The sequence below is a fragment of the Symphalangus syndactylus genome, chromosome 4, assembly GCF_028878055.3.
Source record: "Symphalangus syndactylus isolate Jambi chromosome 4, NHGRI_mSymSyn1-v2.1_pri, whole genome shotgun sequence".
Classification (NCBI taxonomy): Eukaryota; Metazoa; Chordata; class Mammalia; order Primates; family Hylobatidae; genus Symphalangus; species Symphalangus syndactylus.
Genome location: NC_072426.2, coordinates 128,152,387 through 128,170,838, shown reverse-complemented (window position 1 = coordinate 128,170,838; position 18,452 = coordinate 128,152,387). Strand labels below are relative to the sequence as shown.

At 36.7% G+C, this 18,452-nt stretch overlaps 1 protein-coding gene, 1 non-coding gene and 1 pseudogene across 6 annotated transcripts in view; all 3 read right to left on the bottom strand.

Annotated features, from left to right (window-relative positions):
- The window catches only part of RBM46 (RNA binding motif protein 46), a 51,506-nt gene that overhangs the window by 28,400 nt on the left and 4,654 nt on the right, over positions 1 to 18,452 (bottom strand). For all 5 annotated transcript variants that reach the window (XR_010120572.1, XM_055276207.2, XM_055276208.1 and 2 more), the window contains exons 2-4: positions 5,094 to 5,255; positions 3,671 to 4,138; positions 2,366 to 3,148 (exon numbers count right to left, since the gene is read on the bottom strand). Coding sequence is in view for 4 of the 5 variants with exons in the window: in XM_055276207.2 (XP_055132182.1) it covers positions 2,366 to 3,148; positions 3,671 to 4,138; positions 5,094 to 5,244 (1,402 nt within the window). In the remaining variant the exon portion in view is untranslated. The remainder of the gene's footprint in view (positions 1 to 2,365; positions 3,149 to 3,670; positions 4,139 to 5,093; positions 5,256 to 18,452) is intronic.
- Positions 13,869 to 14,062, bottom strand: LOC129481494 (U2 spliceosomal RNA). Its single transcript, XR_008657471.1, has one exon. It is a non-coding gene; the product is annotated as a U2 spliceosomal RNA (small nuclear RNA).
- Positions 17,166 to 17,275, bottom strand: LOC129481489 (uncharacterized; annotated as a pseudogene).

Genomic DNA, 18,452 nt, shown 5'->3' with positions numbered 1-18,452 from the left:
GATCACTAATTAACCATAATTAAGTTGAAAATATTGTACCTGATTAGGTGTTTTCTTAGGGAACTATATGTTTGTTTAACTATGTTATCTAGTTAACTATGGTAATAAGGGAGTTATAAGCTCTGCTTCCATATAGAATCTGAATCTTCTTTATGAAATGGGCAAACAATGTCTACATACAATTTTGCCATAAATTAAACTAACATGGCTATGTTGTAAGAATTTTAGAAGTTTATGTGTAAGGGAATGACGGGGGATAGAAATTTTAAAAATCTTTCAGTATTAGCATGGTAGATCAGACACAAGTATCCTTGGGAGAAACTTGCTCAGCAACTAATTACGTCCCACTCCAAAATAATGTTTTGACCCATTTTTCTCTAAGAAACTTAATTTGAATTATTTGCTATCTATCTAACAATTTTATCCTTAACTTAGACGGTCTTTATTAAAAGTAAAATTGAAGGCTTCTATTTTGTGCATCAGCAGAAATAAGAACTAAGAATTTATTAGCTTCAGTGATGCTAAATCCCCAAATATCTCCAAACTAATAATTGAGGACACTGCTTAAACGTGTCTTCAAGCGGAACCCTACCTTTAGTCCCACAAGTTTTGTTGATCTCTCCTTATCAGAATCTCTTAAAAATATTTGTAATATACTTTGTGAAGCCAAGGAGGGCGGGTCACCTGAGATCAGGAGTTCGAGACCAGCCTGGCCAACATGGTGAATCCCTGTCTCTACTAAAAATACAAAACTTAGCTGGGCGTGGTGGTGGGCGCCTGTAATCCCAGCTACTCAGGAGGCTGAGGCAGGAGAATTGCTTGAATCCAGGAGACAGAGGTTGCAGTGAGCCGAGATCATGCTACTGTACTCAAGCCTGGGTGACAAAGCGAGACTCCATCTCAAAAAAAAAAAAAAAAAAAAAAAAAAATTTGTAATACTATGGCAGTGGCAATGGTACATAAGGAAGCCTAAACAATATATAAAAATTATTCTCCCTTTTGAGAACGTTTTTCTTGACTATTTTCTCTTAAATTTGAGAATATGAATTTTAAATACATATAAGCTTCTGTACTATGGTTCTGCAACCACATAAAAAATAATTTTCAGTGAAGAGTTTCACAATTATAATCTAGAAACAATGATAACCCTCAAAAGATCTTTCTCTTTTATTTGATTCTCAGGAAACCACTACTCTTCCAATAAATATTATTTGGGACACAAAGTAATCATCAACTAAAATCTATAGCCGCATTAAAAAATAAACAGGTTTTGGGGGGTGAAGGGGGGGGAGGCTAACCTAACAGTAAAAAGTAGGAAAACACCATAGTGATATTATGTCTCTTCCTTCACAACGTCAAATATTTAGTGAGCATATCTTTCTATGCTTTTGCAAAGCCTTTCATAATTATCCTTCAAACGTTTTAAAGAAAATTTACTTTTTGAAAAACATGAAATTAAAAAAGAGAATGGTCACAAACATCTCTTCATGATACTTTTTGTCTTTCATGAGTGATAATGACAAATTTCCAGATTGGTGAGCATAAAGCTGTGCCTACACACGACCCATCTGCCCATCTGAAATCCCACTGATTTTACTAACTCCCTACCCCTGCCCCTTAAAAAGATCATTATGTAGACTTTACCAAAGATGCAGGGACACTCTATTATAAATTGGTTTAATTAACATATCCTGTAACTTATACAAAAAAAAATTTTGTTTTATAAAAAAAAATTTAATGACTAATGAGAATTAGTCATTAAAAAAACAATAAATAAATAAAACAGGGTTATGAACACTACAGTAAGTCAAAACCAAATTTTCCTGCAGGTTAAGTAATGCTTAAAAAGCTAAATGTAGGCTGGGTGCAGTGGCTCACACCTGTAATCCCAGCACTTTGGGAGGCTGAGGCGGGCAGATCACGAGGTCAGGAGATCGAGACCACCCTGGCTAACACAGTGAAACCCCATCTCTACTAAAAATACAAAAAATTAGCCAAAAAATTAGCCGGGCGTAGTGGCACGTGCCTGTAGTCCCAGCTACGTGGGAGGCTGAGGCAGGAGAATCACTTGAACCTAGGAGGCAGAGGTTGCAGTGAGCCAAGATCGTGCCACTGCACACGAGCCTAGGCGACAGAGCGAGACTCCATCTCTCAAAAAAAAAAAAAAAAAAAGAAAAGCTAAATGTAGGAAGATTTTACAGGGCACAAGTTTCAAAAAAGTTATCATGACTTTATGAAATTGAGATAAAATTTATGTTACATACTTACCACTAATGTTAAGAGTTCAAAATAAATGAATTTAAAAATAATCTACAGTATTTCCTAATTTCATATTATACATTGTTTAAAGTATTTTTAAACTTACCCAAATGAAGTAACGTAAACTGGGCTGCCAGTTCCTTTGCATCTTCTAACGTAGTACAGAGTTTGTCTGGCATGAAGTAACTCTGGGATCCATTTGCAATAGCAGGAATAACTATCTTATATACCAAGAGTACTTTCCCATCTTGACTTGTTGTTGAATATAAATAATATTCTGGTGGTGCCCAATTATTTTTGTTGCAGTAATAATCCAAATGCATTACTGCAGAATTAAAATGATTGGATTTTAAAGAATACATACTAATTGGAGTAAGCTTTGTTCCAGGATAAAAAGGGTAAGTGCATCTTTCAACTTCAGGTGGACTTGGGCTATGCTGACCATTGAGACGAGCAGGAAGAGTTGGCAGCTTGCCTAGAGTTTTTGGGTGGCTCTCTTCTTTGTTAGCAAACACAATCAGATTTTCAGAATTTGGACTAATCTGACCGTTAAGATGCTGTCTCCAAGTGTTTTCTTTATTTACTGGTTTAGCTAGTGTTACCTCAATACTTGCTCCATCAATGCATTTTCCATTCATAACAGACATGGCAGCCACTGCATCTTCTCGGTTGAAAAAGTGAACAAAAGCATAATCTCTAAGTTTCTTTACCCGTTCAACTGCACCAAGCTTAAATTTATTGAATTCTGCTTTAATTGTTTCCTCTGTAGTTGAGATCATTAAATTTCTTACATAAAGAACTTTAACTCTCTGCATGGTTTCCTCATCCACCTCTTTCTCTGGGTCAGCCCAATCTACCTGAATGGTGTGGCCCCATAGTTGGAATGTTCCTGTAAAAAAAAAAATTAATTTGAAGAGAATTAAGAATAAAAGTTAAAGATGTTCAGTAAAACTGTTTCCCCAGAGAAGCAGAAACTCAACTACAAATCAATAAATTTGGTTAAGCATTTGTTTCCTATTCACACAAAAATTGTTACTGAACAACTAAAACTTACTATGTAATTTAAGAGTCAATAGAACAAATACACTTCAAAGATAGATTTTTATCACAAGAATTAACTGATAAGATCTTTATCAGAAGAATTAACCCTTTGGATTTTTATTAAACAACAATTAACAGCTCAAAGTGTATACATCCAGTAAAAATATCATAAATAGGACTCATTTTACTGGAACAATTTCTTGTCTTTTAGAATCATGTGATTTATTTTACTTCATTACTCAAACAATTCTTTACTCCTCTTTAAGTGGCATTATGTATTTTGATAATATTGATCCCTGATGTACTATCATTTCTCCATATTTGTAATAATGTTAATATTGAAAAACAACCTTTAAAAGAATCAGTTTACCTGGAATTAGTTTCCTCCTTGCCATAGCAGCAGCTCTGTGAGATTCATATTCCACAAATGCAAAACCACGATTTTTGGTCTTATCAGTTGCACTTGGATAAACAATGACATCTACAACTCCTTCTGTAACTTTCTTCATTTCATCTAAAATTTCTTCTTTCTTCTTTTCCTTGGGAATAGCTCCAATAAATAATCTACAATTATCTAAGCTTACACACACACCAATAAACTTCCCTGGTCGAATTTCATAATTATTAAGAATTCTGATGGCTAATTGGGCTTCTTCTTTTGTAGTGTACATCACAAAAGCATAACCTCGATTTTCACCACTAAATTCCATCATAAGTCGAAATTCATATATCTTCCCAGCTCTTTCAAATACAGGAACTAACTCATCTTCATACATATCACGAGGTATTTTTCCTACAAAAACTTCACAGCCTCTAGGTGGAGGTGGACCTTCCCAACCTGAAAGACAAAAATGAACAGACACATAAATTCTAATCGGATATTTGTACTCACTACTCAATCATATATTCATTCAACAAATTTGCTGTGCTATGCACCACTCACAATTCTAGGTACTGGTGATACAATAGTGGACAAAATAAAGCCCCTTCCCTTATGAAGCTAATATTCAATAGAGAAGGGAGATAACAAGTGAGTGATAAGTGCTACAAAGAAAATCAAGGGAGTGGTCAGGCAAATCTCTGGGTACATGAGATTTAAGCAGAGACCTGAATAGAATGAGAGAGTGGGCCAGGAAGATTATCTGGGAAAAGGGCATTCGGAAAGAAGAAAAAGGAAGTGCTTTTATATCAGAGCAACACAGATTACGGAAGCCTGTACAGCTAACATGTACTTGAGAAAGGAAGTGGTAAGTGCTGCAGCCATTGAGGTAACCAGAAGCCAGATTTTTATTTTAAGTGTGATAAACTGAAGGGTTTCGAGCAAAGGAATTGTACTGGCTATTGGTAGAAAAGTCGAACATTCTATTTACCTGTTTCCACTTGGTTTTCTAGTTTAAACACCACTCACCTACTCACTGCTGTTTCAAATTCCTCCCCCGATGATCTCCTCTTTAACACCTAGAGTAGCACCCTTTTCCCTACTTTCCTAATCCTGACTTCTTTCTCAACCTAGCCCAGCTTCTTTCTCAACTGCTTCTTAGATGAAGAGCAGGGCTGAAAAAATGTAATGGTAAGACATGAATAACATTTGTAATCTAACTCTCTTCAACAGTAAAAAAAAAAAAAAAAAAAAAAAAAAGTCTTAAAGCAGTTATAAGGAGAGAGCTATTGTTTGGAATACTTGTGGGGATACACATCTAATCTACCTGACGGGTAAAAGATTAAATTTAAAAGATTTAAATTTAAAAGATTAAATTTAAAAATTAAATTTAAAATTGTAAACAAATCCACACCTGGAGGAGGACCACCAAATTTCCTTTGTCCATTTTCCTGAACCATGTTGTAACCAGTCTTTTCCATCAAAGCAAGTAATGCTGCTTCATTCTGAGTACCAGTTCGAACTTTACTGCATCCATTTGTTCCATCTATATTTTCTTCATTCATGGTTGCAGTTCCTAAAATAAAGTTTAATAACGCTGGTTAAGTTTACAACAGAATACCAAGAATCTATAAGGCATTTCTTTGGGTTGCAGAAAAACAAAGACAGTTGTGGCTGGCATGTTTGATTAGCCTTCACTGTCCTCTGAGGTTCTGCCCCAAAGCTCTTCCCTACAGTGGGAACTTAGAAACTTCTTTGGATGTCACTGACCAATTATGCAGTACCTTTAGAAGGCCTAAGTTGTAAGAAAGGGACACAAACAATGAAAAAGAGAAAGCAACAAAGAATGGAAAAACAAAATTAAGTGAAAGAGAAGAAAAAGGAAAGCAAACAGAATAACAACAAAATGTAAGCCATCAATGAATATACCTGCCAATCTACATAGCCCAAAGTTTAAATCATTTTATCATATAGGCCAACTGGATTTTTCTGTGGCTTACACTTGTCAGATACACACAGCCTAAAGCTAAACTGCTCATTGTCAGTAATCTTCAAGACCTTCACCAGTTACCAAAAATTGAATAGATGGCTGGAATAAGTAAACAGAGCATCAAACCAACCCCTGTTCCTATCTACTAGAAGTTGTTACCAGAGAGAACAGAGCACAACCACTTATCATCTGAGCAAAAACAGGAGCTACTGTGAATTCCAATTGGCAGCAACTTAAAGTTATGTCAATAGATGAGCAGGAGCTAGGGTAGAAGAGCTGAGATCTATGTTGACCACATATATAAAAATGTATTTTAATTTTTTAAAATGAACTTAATTAGCATATACTTCAGGTTTTTCCCCTAAAAAAATAATGCTTTGATTTATTCTGTCTCTTGGTTAATTTTATATCTCTGTCATTTAGTGTTAACATGAATAAATGCAAACATTAAAATTCACAGAATGGAGAGTACACAGAGAAAGCTATTTTGGCTTTCAATAGAACCTTCCATATTATAAATAGAAACCAAGTCATCATAGCATAACATTTTTAAAGTATGAAATTTTGAGTCACAGCACTTTCATTTCAGACTTCTGAGTTGTACAACCTTGGGCAATTTATTCAATTTCTTTACATCTTAGTCTCTTCATTTGAAAATGGAGTATCAATACAAGTTACCACAAAGCTGCGGCTAAAATTTATGGAAACTAAGTATGTAAGAAGCTTGTTGAATTTCCATAAGAATCAAATAAAGGTTAGTTCTGATAAATACTAGAAAGCAGTGCTTCTTAATTTTTTGTGAACCCACACTGCTGACACAGGCATCATTTGTTTTTTTCAGAAACATCTTTCATTTTCTCAAAGGTTGAGGGGTACATGTGATATGGCAGATACATATCTAGGGAGGAGTACCAGCATCTTTACTGTGAATTCTGTCATGAGGGTGGAGGTGGAAAAGATGTCAACAAAGAATCACTGCTCTAGGGTAAATGAAACTGTCACTGCAGTTATCCTCAGTAGTACTTGGTATAGCAGAGGCTCTGGAGCCAGACTGTCTGGATTCAAATACTTTCTTTTCACTTACTAGCTATATAATTTTGTATAAGTTACTTAGCACCTCTATACCTCAATTTCCTTATCTGCAATATGCAGATAATGCCTATCTCACAGAGTTTTTATGAATAATAAATAAGTTAATTTGTGTAAAAAGAAATCCTCTAGGAGTCGTTTTTTGGCTTAGACAATACAAATATTCACAAATGCCAATTTTTATGCATACATTGGATACCTTCAAATCATTAAACATCTGCAAATAACTATAGCTTAGAATACAGTTGTTCAACTTCTCTTTAGAGTAACTGGCTTCAAAATAAAGCTGTGATACAAAAACAGGCTGAAAAAATATTGATCATAAGAGGTTCTATGTACTTAATAGGTCTATTAGAAATGTTGGGACACTTCCACTCATTATCTCTAATCTCTAAGCTAGTGGAAGCTACTTATCATCCTTGCTAAAAGAAAATTACCATTTCCATTTAAGCAGTGGAAGAAACTGAGGCTTAGAGAGAGAGAGAAAAATCATACTACCCCTTGTTAAAAGATCCCCTTGTTACCCTGTGTTAAAAGATCACAGAGCCAGAAAGTGGCATAGACAGAATTCAAACCCAGGTCTGCTTAATCACAAATATCCCTTTCTTCTAAGAAAATAATTTTGGCATATCTTCTGTCGCAACTTTACCTGAGAGTCTCCTAAAGAACAGGAAGCCCCCCAAGTTGGCTTTTATGCAAATGGAATATTCAGAAATTATAAATTGTCACTGCTAAGTTAGGTAGCCTCTAAGTCCTTCCTAGTTTTAAAATATCTGAATTTTTGCTCTAGAGTAGTGATCCTTGGTGACATCCTTTCTACTCCCACCTTCGTGACAGACTCCCCTGTAGAGACACTAATACTCTTTCCTGAGTGATAATGAAAATAGCTACAAAAACACCCTATCATACATACCACAAACACACAGTCTTTTTACAGTCTTTAAAGCTGTTGCCAAGCTATTTTTATATTATATCCAATGTAATAATCCTGGAAAAAAAAAAACAAGGCAAAAAAGTAGCTCATGCACTCACAGAGTTTAGTATTTCCCTAAACCTAGTATCTCTAAGCCCAATTTTCTTTTCTAAGCTAAGACTCTCATTTATCAAATTGCCCAATGAACTTCAGTGTTGAAAATGAGATATCCATAAGGCATCTCAAATTCAACATATGAAAAACTGAGTATCATTTTATCTTCCAAACCTGTTCCTTCCTGTTTTACCTCATTTCAATGATTCATACATTCAACCAATAAATGGCACCCCAATAAACATATTTCCTCTCTTCTAAACTCTCACAACCAGAAATCTGGGTGTTATCCCAGAGTCTTTTGATGCACAGCTCATCAGTCACTAAGACTGGAAGATTTTATCAAATATTTATTTATTTCATTTTTTGAGACAGTCTCACTTTATCACCCAGGCTAGAGTGCAGTGGTGTGAAGGTTGCTCCTGCAGCGTTGGCCCCCTGGTCTCAGGTGACTCCTCCACCTCAGTCCCCAAGTAGCTGGGACTACAGGCACACACCACCATGCCCAGCTAATTTTTGTATTTATTTTGTGTGTGTGTAGAGACTGGGTTTCACCACGTTGCCTAGGCTGGTCTCAAACTCCTGAGCTCAAGCAATCCACCCACCTAGGCCTCCCAAAGTGCTGGCGTTATAGGTGTGAGCCACTGCACCCAGCCCTAAATATTTCTTGAAATCAGTCTATTCCCATCCATCCCTACAGCCTGCTCTCAGACAATTATTTCTTACTTAAATTAGTGCTAGGTTCCTAAATATTGTTCCAACTTTTAATTTTGTTGCCCTCAAACAAAATCTCCATAATGCTGTCAAGGTGATATAAAATATACATCTGCTTAATTTAAACTTCTATTTCAAATCAAAAATAAGGAAGAAAATGACTAAATTATTAATGTTAAAATTAGGGAGATCCTTCTAAAAAATAAGTTTAAAAGCTTCAAAGGTACCTGGGAGTTTGAGGCTGCAGTGAGCCGTGATTGCAAACCACTGCACTCTGGCCTGGGCAACAGGGCAAGATCCTGTCTGAAACAAATCCCTCAAAAAAATACATTAATAGATTTTTTTACTACATAAAAATACTTTACAAGGCAAAAAAAAATCCATAAAAACTAAGTCAAAAAAATTACACAGAAAAATAATCTGCAATACATCATAAAGAGCTAATTTCCTTAAAATAAAAAGGACAGCATGGTGTTATAAGGTACAGACTCAGATTCAAGACTGGCTAAAAAATCTGAATCCTGGTTCTTCCTTTACTAAGCTCTGACTTTGGACAAATTATTTAGCCTCTCAATGCCTATGTTTACCTGTCTTTAATAAGTAGATAATAATAGTTTCTCCCTCAGGGTAGAAGGATTCAGGGGATTCAGAATAAAGGGTTTAAAATAGGTCTTTGCATATAAGCACTATACATGTATTTCCTATTATTATTACCTAATAAAACAGTAAGAAAAACAAACTGCACAGCAGAGCCTGCAAATTCAAAATGCATTCATTTGTTCAACAAATATTTACTAAGGAACAACTATATTCTATGCACTACTCCTTACATCTGGGATATTATTAGTAAATAAAAGGCCAGAATTTCTCCCTTGCATAGCTTACACTCTAATGGGGAAAAAATAACAGATGATTAAAAAATAAGCAAATAAGAGGTAAGAATACTTAGGGAAAAAAGAACAGGAATAGGGCACATGGGTCAGTGGAAGGTTGACAAGGGAAGAGAACTTGCAAATTTAAACAGGAAAGCTAGTGCAGACTTCACCAAAAAGGTAACCTTCCAGCAAAGAATTAAGGAGCCTACCCATGCAGTTATCTGGGAAGAACATCTCATATAAATGGAGAAACCAAGACAAAGTCCTTATATAAAGGTGTACTTGGCATGCCAAGGTATACCTTGTAAGTTAGGTAACTTCTTATAAACTTTATCTTTTATTCTGAGTTAAATGAGGAGCTACTATAGATTCTGAGCATACGAGTAATAGGTTCTTTCATTTTAAAAGGATCATCTGGCTGTTACGTGGGGAGTCGGTAGAAGGGCAAAGGTGGAAGCAGTGAGACCATTTAAATGATTATTACTAAAATCCAGGCAAGGGATGATGGTGGCATGCGCCAGAGAGGTTGAGGTGGAAGGGATAAGTGGTCTGACTTAAGATATATTTTGAAGTACATCCAATAGAATTTTCTGACATACTGTGAGGTAAACAGGCAAGTGAAGGATGATACCACAGTTCTGGCCTAAGCAGCAAGGAGAGAGATGAAGACTGAGTAGAACTGGTTTTAGGGGTAAGATCAGAGTTCAGTTTTAGGTATTTTAAATTTGAACATCTAACGATCACTCAAATGCTTTTACAAGGCTCTGGCAAGAAATGTTAAGAGGTCAAGAAATGAGACCATAAGAAATGGAATCGACCGTGCTCCTAGAAAGTCCAATGCACCATCTGAAAAAGGCAGTGGCTACTAAACTCCAGCAAACTAATACAAGAGAATCCAGCTTGCCTAGTTATACCAAATTTTCCAATTTTTCAAAATCTCTCAATATTTAAAAACTGAAAATTAATTTACTTTTAATTTTCATTACTGTTTGACATTAGTTGTCAAACAGTAAAGAAAGTGTACAGACCAAACAAAACACCTGCAGGCTTCCTATGGTTCAAACTCTGGGCTGCATGAGGGCAGAGACCACTTCGGCCTTGAACATTTTCTCTAGTACCCACCTTTGTCTTTGGCACACAGAAGGTCCTCAATAATTACCTGCTAGGAAGCCCACCAGAAAACTCAGGGAAAACTTAAGACTGCATACACTGCTAGCACGTATGCATTACTGAAATTATCCTTTTAGAGGGAAATTTGATAATAGTTATCAAAATCTAAAATGCACATATATTTCATAATTACTAAAAATTTAACCTACAGATATAACTGCAAGAGTATACAAAGATATAAGCATAAGAATGTTCACTGAAACACTGTCTATAGAAATAACAGTCTAGAAAATATCTAGCTGCTCTTCAGTAGAGGACTGCATCAAAAATCAGGATACAACTACACAAGGAATGTTATGAAGCTATTAAAGAATATCATAGATTGGCGTGTACTGATATGGAAAAATATTCAAGAAATACGTGAGAAAGAGCAAGTAGAAAATATATTTACTTTCATATCAGCTGTGTATGTGTTGTTTTAAAGATACACATGTACACATTCATAGATGGCTGTGTAGGAATATAAAAATGTTGAAACAGTTTACAAGGAACTTTACTGGTAGTCATTATTGGTGAGTAGGAATAAGCAGTCAAGTAACCCTTACTTTTCACTTTTCTGTGATTATCAAGAGCATGCACTACTCAATTAAATAAAAAGCCCTTTCAGGGGTTTCCCAGTTCCTAAAAAATAAAATCTAAACTCTTTAGAAAGCCATAAGGATCTCTTCATCATCTCTCCCTCCAGCTTCATTTCTTATGATATGCCAACAACAATGCTGACCTATTTGCAAATTCTCAAATATGCCAGGTGCTCATAGATGTTCCTTTATATAGATTGTTCCTATAGTCCTTCTGTACTTTCTTGGCCGTTCCTACTCCTAATATTCTACAGGAAAACCCTCCCTGACTCTCCCTCTCAACTCTAAATCAAGTATTCCCTTATACATACTTATATCACAGAATCCATTTCAGAGTCCCGTGACTGTCAATTCCCTCTATCTCCCTCCCACTACCAGACATTGAAAAGGGTCTAGCCTTTCATTTCTGAATCCCAAGCACCATGCAGACTCCCTGGCATATGATAAATGTTCATTCAATGAATGAGACATGGAAGGAGAGACATCATGATTTAACTAAAAATGATGCAACTGTGTGGAAGACCTGAATTCCAGTTGTTGGTCAGGAGATTTTGGCAAGCACTTTACAAATCTGACCTTTACTTTCCTAATCTATGAAATTCCATTTTACTTCTACATTTAATGATTTGGCATATTAAATACCACATATAATGACAGGCACTTTATATACATTATCTCATTTATTCTTTATAGTAATCTAAATATTTTTCTTTCCCATTTAAAAAATACATAAAACGAGACTAAGAGAGAAAGTAATAGTGCTGTTAAATTGATAAGGTAAATACAGTATTCAAATTAGAAATCTGTTTGCCCAAATGCTGGGCTACTAACTCCTACTTGTATTACCCTAATTTTAGATATTTAAAATTCACATCTCTGAAAAGCTATGTGATTTACCTAAGTTCATATAACTTACAAATAGCAACACAAGTACCTGGATCCAGATTTTTTCACAATTTTTTTAGATTATAACATCAATTATTCATACCTTCTCTGAAAAACTATTGCATGCTTTTAAAACAATCCAAACATTATATTAACTTAGATGGAAAAGTTCAGCAACAAAACTTTTGGAAAACCCTTAATAAAAGTAATTTCAGATTTATAAGAGACCTTAAAAATCATCTAATTCAACCACCCACCTGATATGTGTATCCTCTTTATAATAATGCCACAAAGAAGATATCCATCTTATTTTTGATTCTTACAAAGAACTCATTATCCTCTAGAGCAACTAAACTTTGAATAATTATTTAAGAAAGTTATTTCTTATAATGTATCATAATCTCTTTCCTGGTAGCTTTCACATATCGATCCTGATTTTAACCTTCTGGCAAAAGTGAACCTGCCTCTTTCATATAATTGCATTTTAAAGATGATTCACTTCCAAGTACCTGGGACTACAGTCATGCACCACCACATCCAGCTAATTTTTTATAGAGATGGGGTTTCAACATGTTACCCAGGCTGGTCTCGAACTCTTGGGCTCAAGTGATCCACCACCTTGGCCTCCCAAAGTGCTGGAATTACAGGCGCGAGTCACGGCACCTGACCTCATTACCAGTTATTTTAACCAGACACTTCCTAAACTGGTATCCCTTAAAACATTGTTCCAGAGGTGATTAACAGGTCTCCAAAATGTGTTCCATGTCTAAACACATCTGAGAAATCACTATACACCCCTCTTAAAAGGATCACAATGATCATCTGCGTATCTAAGGCCAAGAAAAGTTTCAGCTAAAAAGAACTTTCCAGCTTTAACTCAAGTGTTTCAGCATGATACCCTAATTGTCCTTGGCCTATCTATTAAGTTTCTACAGAACCACTGGAAAATGCTACTTAACTGTCTCTTATATGACATAGTTTATGTTCTCTCATTATCCTGTCTCTTCTTCCTTCAAAGTGTGGTTGGCCAAAACGGAAAACTCCAGCAATACAGAGACACAGCACAATGGTGTTCTACAAAGCTGCATGCTATTGTTGGTTGAAATTCAGCATGCTATCAACAAAAACCTCAAATCTGCCCCGCCCTATATCAAGTAACCAGATTTTAGAATCAACTTAATCTCACGTTATTAGATTCAACCTGCCAGTCCTTCCTACCTCCCATCTGATCTTTTACTCACTTGTCCCATCCATGAAATGGCTAACTTCTCCCCCTTTTCCAAGATAAAACTTTTCATATTAGCAAACTTAAGAGCCATCTGTCCAAATATAAATAGAAAACATATTAAAACTTCCCTAGTCTGACCAATGAGTAACAGAATTCTGCACTGTCTTAAATAGTCAACATTGTTTCATAATTGTAATATCATGGAATATCTACCCATCAATATAATCTGGGCCCTGATAATTCATTTTAAGATGTATTTACGGCTGGGCGCGGTAGCTCACGCCTGTAATCCCAGCACTTTGGGAGGATGAGGCGGGTGGATCATGAGGTCAGGAGATCGAGACCATCCTGGCTAACACGGTGAAATCCCGTCTGTACTAAAAAACAAAAAATTAGCCGGGCGTGGTGGCGGGCACCTGTAGTCCCAGCTATTTGGGAAGCTGAGGCAGGAGAATGGCGTGAACTGAGGCGGAGCTTGCACTGAGGCGAGATCGTGCCACTGCACTCCAGCCTGGGTGACAAAGCGAGACTCCGTCTCAAAAAAAAAAAAAGATGTATTTACATTTGAAAAATAGGTATATGTGACATTCTGAAGAAACTCATTTTGCTTTTTTTAAAAATTTATTCCCCCGAGGGGAATGCACCATACCTGGAGGTACTGCAATATCAAGTCGATGAGTGCAGTAGATGGAGCAAGCTCCTATTCCCTCTCCTTGCTCCAAAAATCCATTTAAGATTTGTCCTTAGCACAACATATCAGAATCTCTGGGACACATTTAAAGCAGTGTGTAGAGGGAATTTTATAGCACTAAATGCCCACAAGAGAAAGCAGGAAAGATCTAAAACTGACACCCTAACATCACAATTAAAAGAACAAGAGAAGCAAGAGCAAACACATTCAAAAGCTAGCAGAAGGCAAGGAATAACTAAGATCAGAGCAGAACTGAAGGAGATAGAGACACAAAAAACCCTTCAAAAAATCAATGAATCCAGGAGCTGGTTTTTTTGAAAAGATCAACAAAATTGATAGACTACTAGCAAGACTTAGAAAGAAGAAAAGAGAGAAGAATCAAATAAATGCAATAAAAAATGATAAAGGGGATATCACCACCGATCCCACAGAAATACAAACTATCATCAGAGAATACTATAAACACCTCTACACAGATAAACTAGAAAATCTAGAAGAAATGGATAAATTCCTGGACACATACACCCTCCCAAGACTCAACCAGGAAGAAGCTGAATCCCTCAATAGACCAGTAACAGGCTCTGAAATTGAGGCAATAATTAATAGCCTACCAACCAAAAAAAGCCCAGGACCAGACAGATTCAAAGCCGAATTCTACCAGAGGTACAAAGAGGTGCTGGTACCATTCCTTCCGAAACTATTCCAATCAACAGAAAAAGAGGGAATCCTCCCTAACTCGTTTTATGAGGCCAGCATCATCCTGATACCAAAGCCTGGCAGAGACACAACCAAAAAAGAGAATTTTAGACCAATATCCCTGATGAGCATCAATGCAAAAATCCTCAATAAAATACTGGCAAACCGAACAAATCCAGCAGCACATCAAAAAGCTTATCCACCATGATCAAGTGGGCTTCATCCCTGGGATGCAAGGCTGGTTCAACATACAAAAATCACTAAACGTAATCCATCAAATAAACAGAACCAAAGACAAAAACCACATGATTATCTCAATAGATGCAGAAAAGGCCTTTGACAAAATTCAACAGCCCTTCATGCTAAAAACTCTCAATAAATTAGGTATTGATGGGATGTATCTCAAAATAATAAGAGCTGTTTATGACAAATCCACAGCCAATATCATACTGAATGGGCAAAAACTGGACGCATTCCCTTTGAAAACTGGCACAAGACAGGGATGTCCTCTCTTACCACTCCTACTCAACATACTGTTGGAAGTTCTGGCCAGGGCAATCAGGCAGGAGAAGGAAATAAAGGGTATTCAATTAGGAAAAGAGGAAGTTAAGTTGTACCTGTTTGCAGATGACATGATTGTATATTTGGAAAACCCCATCGTCTCAGCCCAAAATCTCCTTAAGCTGATATGCAACTTCAGCAAAGTCTCAGGATACAAAATGAATGAGCAAAAATCACGAGCATTCTTATACACCAATAACAAACAGAGAGCCAAATCATGTGAAACAATTCACAATTGCTTCAAAGAGAATAAAATACCTAGCAATCCAACTTACAAGGGATGTGAAGGACCTCTTCTAGGAGAACTACAAACCACTGCTCAATAAAATAAAAGAGGACACAAATGGAAGAACATTCCATGCTTCATAGACAGGAAGAATCAATACATGAAACTGACCATACCGCCCAAGGTAATTTATAGATTCAATGCCATTCCCATCAAGCTACCACTGACTTTCTTCACAGAATTGGAAAAAACTACTTTAAAGTTCATATGGAACCAAAAAAGAGCCTAATTGCCAAGACAATCCTAAGCAAAAAGAACAAAGCTGGAGGCATCAAGCTACCTGACTTCAAACTATACTATAAGGCTACAGTAACCAAAACAGCATGGTGCTGGTACCAAAACAGAGATATACACCAATGAACAGAACAGAGCCCAGAAATAATACCACACATCTACAACCATCTTATCTTTGACAAACCTGACAAAAACAAGAAATGGGGAAACAATTCCCTATTTAATAAATAGTGCTGGGAAAACTGGCTAGCCATATGTAGAAAGCTGAAACTGGATCCCTTCCTTACACCTTATACAAAAATTAATTCAAAATAGATTAAAGACTTAAATGTTAGACCTAAAACCATAAAAACTCTAGAAGAAAACCTAGGCAATACCACTGAGGACACAGTCATGGACAAGGACTTCATGACTAAAACACCAAAAGCAATGGCAACAAAAACCAAATGGGATCTAATTAAACTAAAGAGCTTCTGCACAGCAAAAGAAACTACCATCAGAGTGAACAGGCAACCTACAAAATGGGAGAAAATTTTTACAATCTAACCATCTGACAAAGGGCTAATATCCAGAATCTACAAAGAACTTAAACAAATTTACAAGAAAAAAATCAAACAACCCCATCAAAAAGTGGGCGAAGGATATGAACAGACACTTCTCAAAAGAAGACATTTATGCAGCCAACAGACACATGAAAAAATGCTCATCATCACTCGCCATCAGAGAATGCAAATGAAAACCACAATGAGATTATCATCTCATACCAGTTAGACTGGCGATTATTAAAAAGTCAGGAAACAACAGGTGCTGGAGAGGATGTGGAGAAGTAGGAAGACTTTTACACTGTTGGTGGGACTGTAAACTAGTTCAACCATTGTGGAAGACAGTGTGGCGATTCCTCAAGGATCTAGAACTAGAAATACCATTTGACCCAGCCATCCCATTACTGGGTATATACCCAAAGGATTATAAAACATGCTGCTATAAAGATACATGCACATGTAACATGCTGCTATAAAGATACATGCACATGTATGTTTACTGCGGCACTATTCACAATAGCAAAGACTTGAAACCAACCCAAATGTCCATCAATGGTAGACTGGACTAAGAAAATGTGGCACATATACACCATGGAACACTATGCAGCCATAAAAAAGGGTGAGTTCATGTCCTTTTTAGGGACATGGATGAAGCTGGAAACCATCAGTCTCAGCAAACTATCGTGAGGACAGAAAACCAAACATTGCATGTTCTCACTGATAGGTGGGAAATGAACAATGAGAACACTCGGACACAGGGTGGGGAACATCACACATCGGGGCCTGTCATGGGGTGGAGGGTGGGGGAAGGGATAGTATTAGGAGATATACCTAATGTAAATGACGAGTTAATGGGTGCAGCACACCAACATGGCACATGTATACATAATGTAACAAACCTGCACATTGTACCCTAGAACTTAAAGTATAAAAAAAACAAAGATTTGTCCTCAGATAGAAGACATATCAGATATTAAACTGGTAAGAACACATACTATACTTGATCTTGGCCAAAAGGCCGAGAAGCGATAGAAACTCACTTATTAAAAAATAATAGAGTTATATTATAAAGATCTATCTCCAGAGAAGGACAAAAGGCTATTCAGCTTTCCCTCAATTCCTCCTTTCTTGTTCATTTCAATATAAGTACTATCTCATTTATCTTTATATTGTTTTTAGGTTCTTATAATTTACTAACCTCACACATTTATTGTTTTTGTTTTCCATGAAGGAGTCTCGCTCTGTCACCCAGGCTGGAATGCAATGGTGCAATCGTGGCTCACTGCAACCTCCACCCCCCAGGTTCAAGTGATTCTCCTTCCTCAGCCTCCCAAGTAGCAGGGACTACAGGCATGTGCCGTCATGCCCGGCTAATTTTTGTATTTTTAGTAGAGATGGGGTGTTGGCCAGGCTTGTCTTGAACTCCTGACCTCGTGATCCACCCGCCTCGGCCTCCCAAAGTGCTGGGATTAAAGGTGTGAGCCATCACACCTGGCCTACTGTTTTTTTTTTTTTAACTGAGGATTTAAGATGAATATCCTCACACATTTATTAAATGGCAGAAAGAGAAAGTAGAAAATAATTTTTATCAAGGGAAAAGTCTTATGTCTGTATTATCAGCTGCATATCTTACACTATACTTCATGGACAGATTTATGTGACACCAAATGCAATAAATAAAACAATGTACTACTAATAGACTCAGATAAAAGAAATGTTATTTTTTGTAATCAGAACCATTAATAAGATAAAGACTGACCAGGTACGGTGGCTCACGCCTGTAATCCCAGCACTTTGGGAGGCTGAGGAGGGCAGATTGCCTGGGGTCAGGAGTTCAAGACCAGTCTGGCCAACATGGTGAAACACTATCTCTACTGAAAATACAAAAAAATTAGCCAGGTGTAGCGGCATGTGCCTGTAATCCCAGCTACTCAGGAGGCTGAGGCTTGAACCTAGGAGGTGGAAGTTGCAGTGAGCTGAGATCGTGCCACTGCACTCCAGCCTGGGGAAGAGAATGAGACTCCATCTCAAAAAAAAAAAAAAAAAGATAAGGACTGACTGAGCAACCAATTTCAGTCTTTTGTCTTTTAAAAAATTCAATATTTTTCTATCACCATTTCTTTAAAATTAAGAGCATTTTAAATGATATAACTACCTTTCTCAACTTAACACTGTTTGACTCTAGGTTTTGCCATTACACCATCACT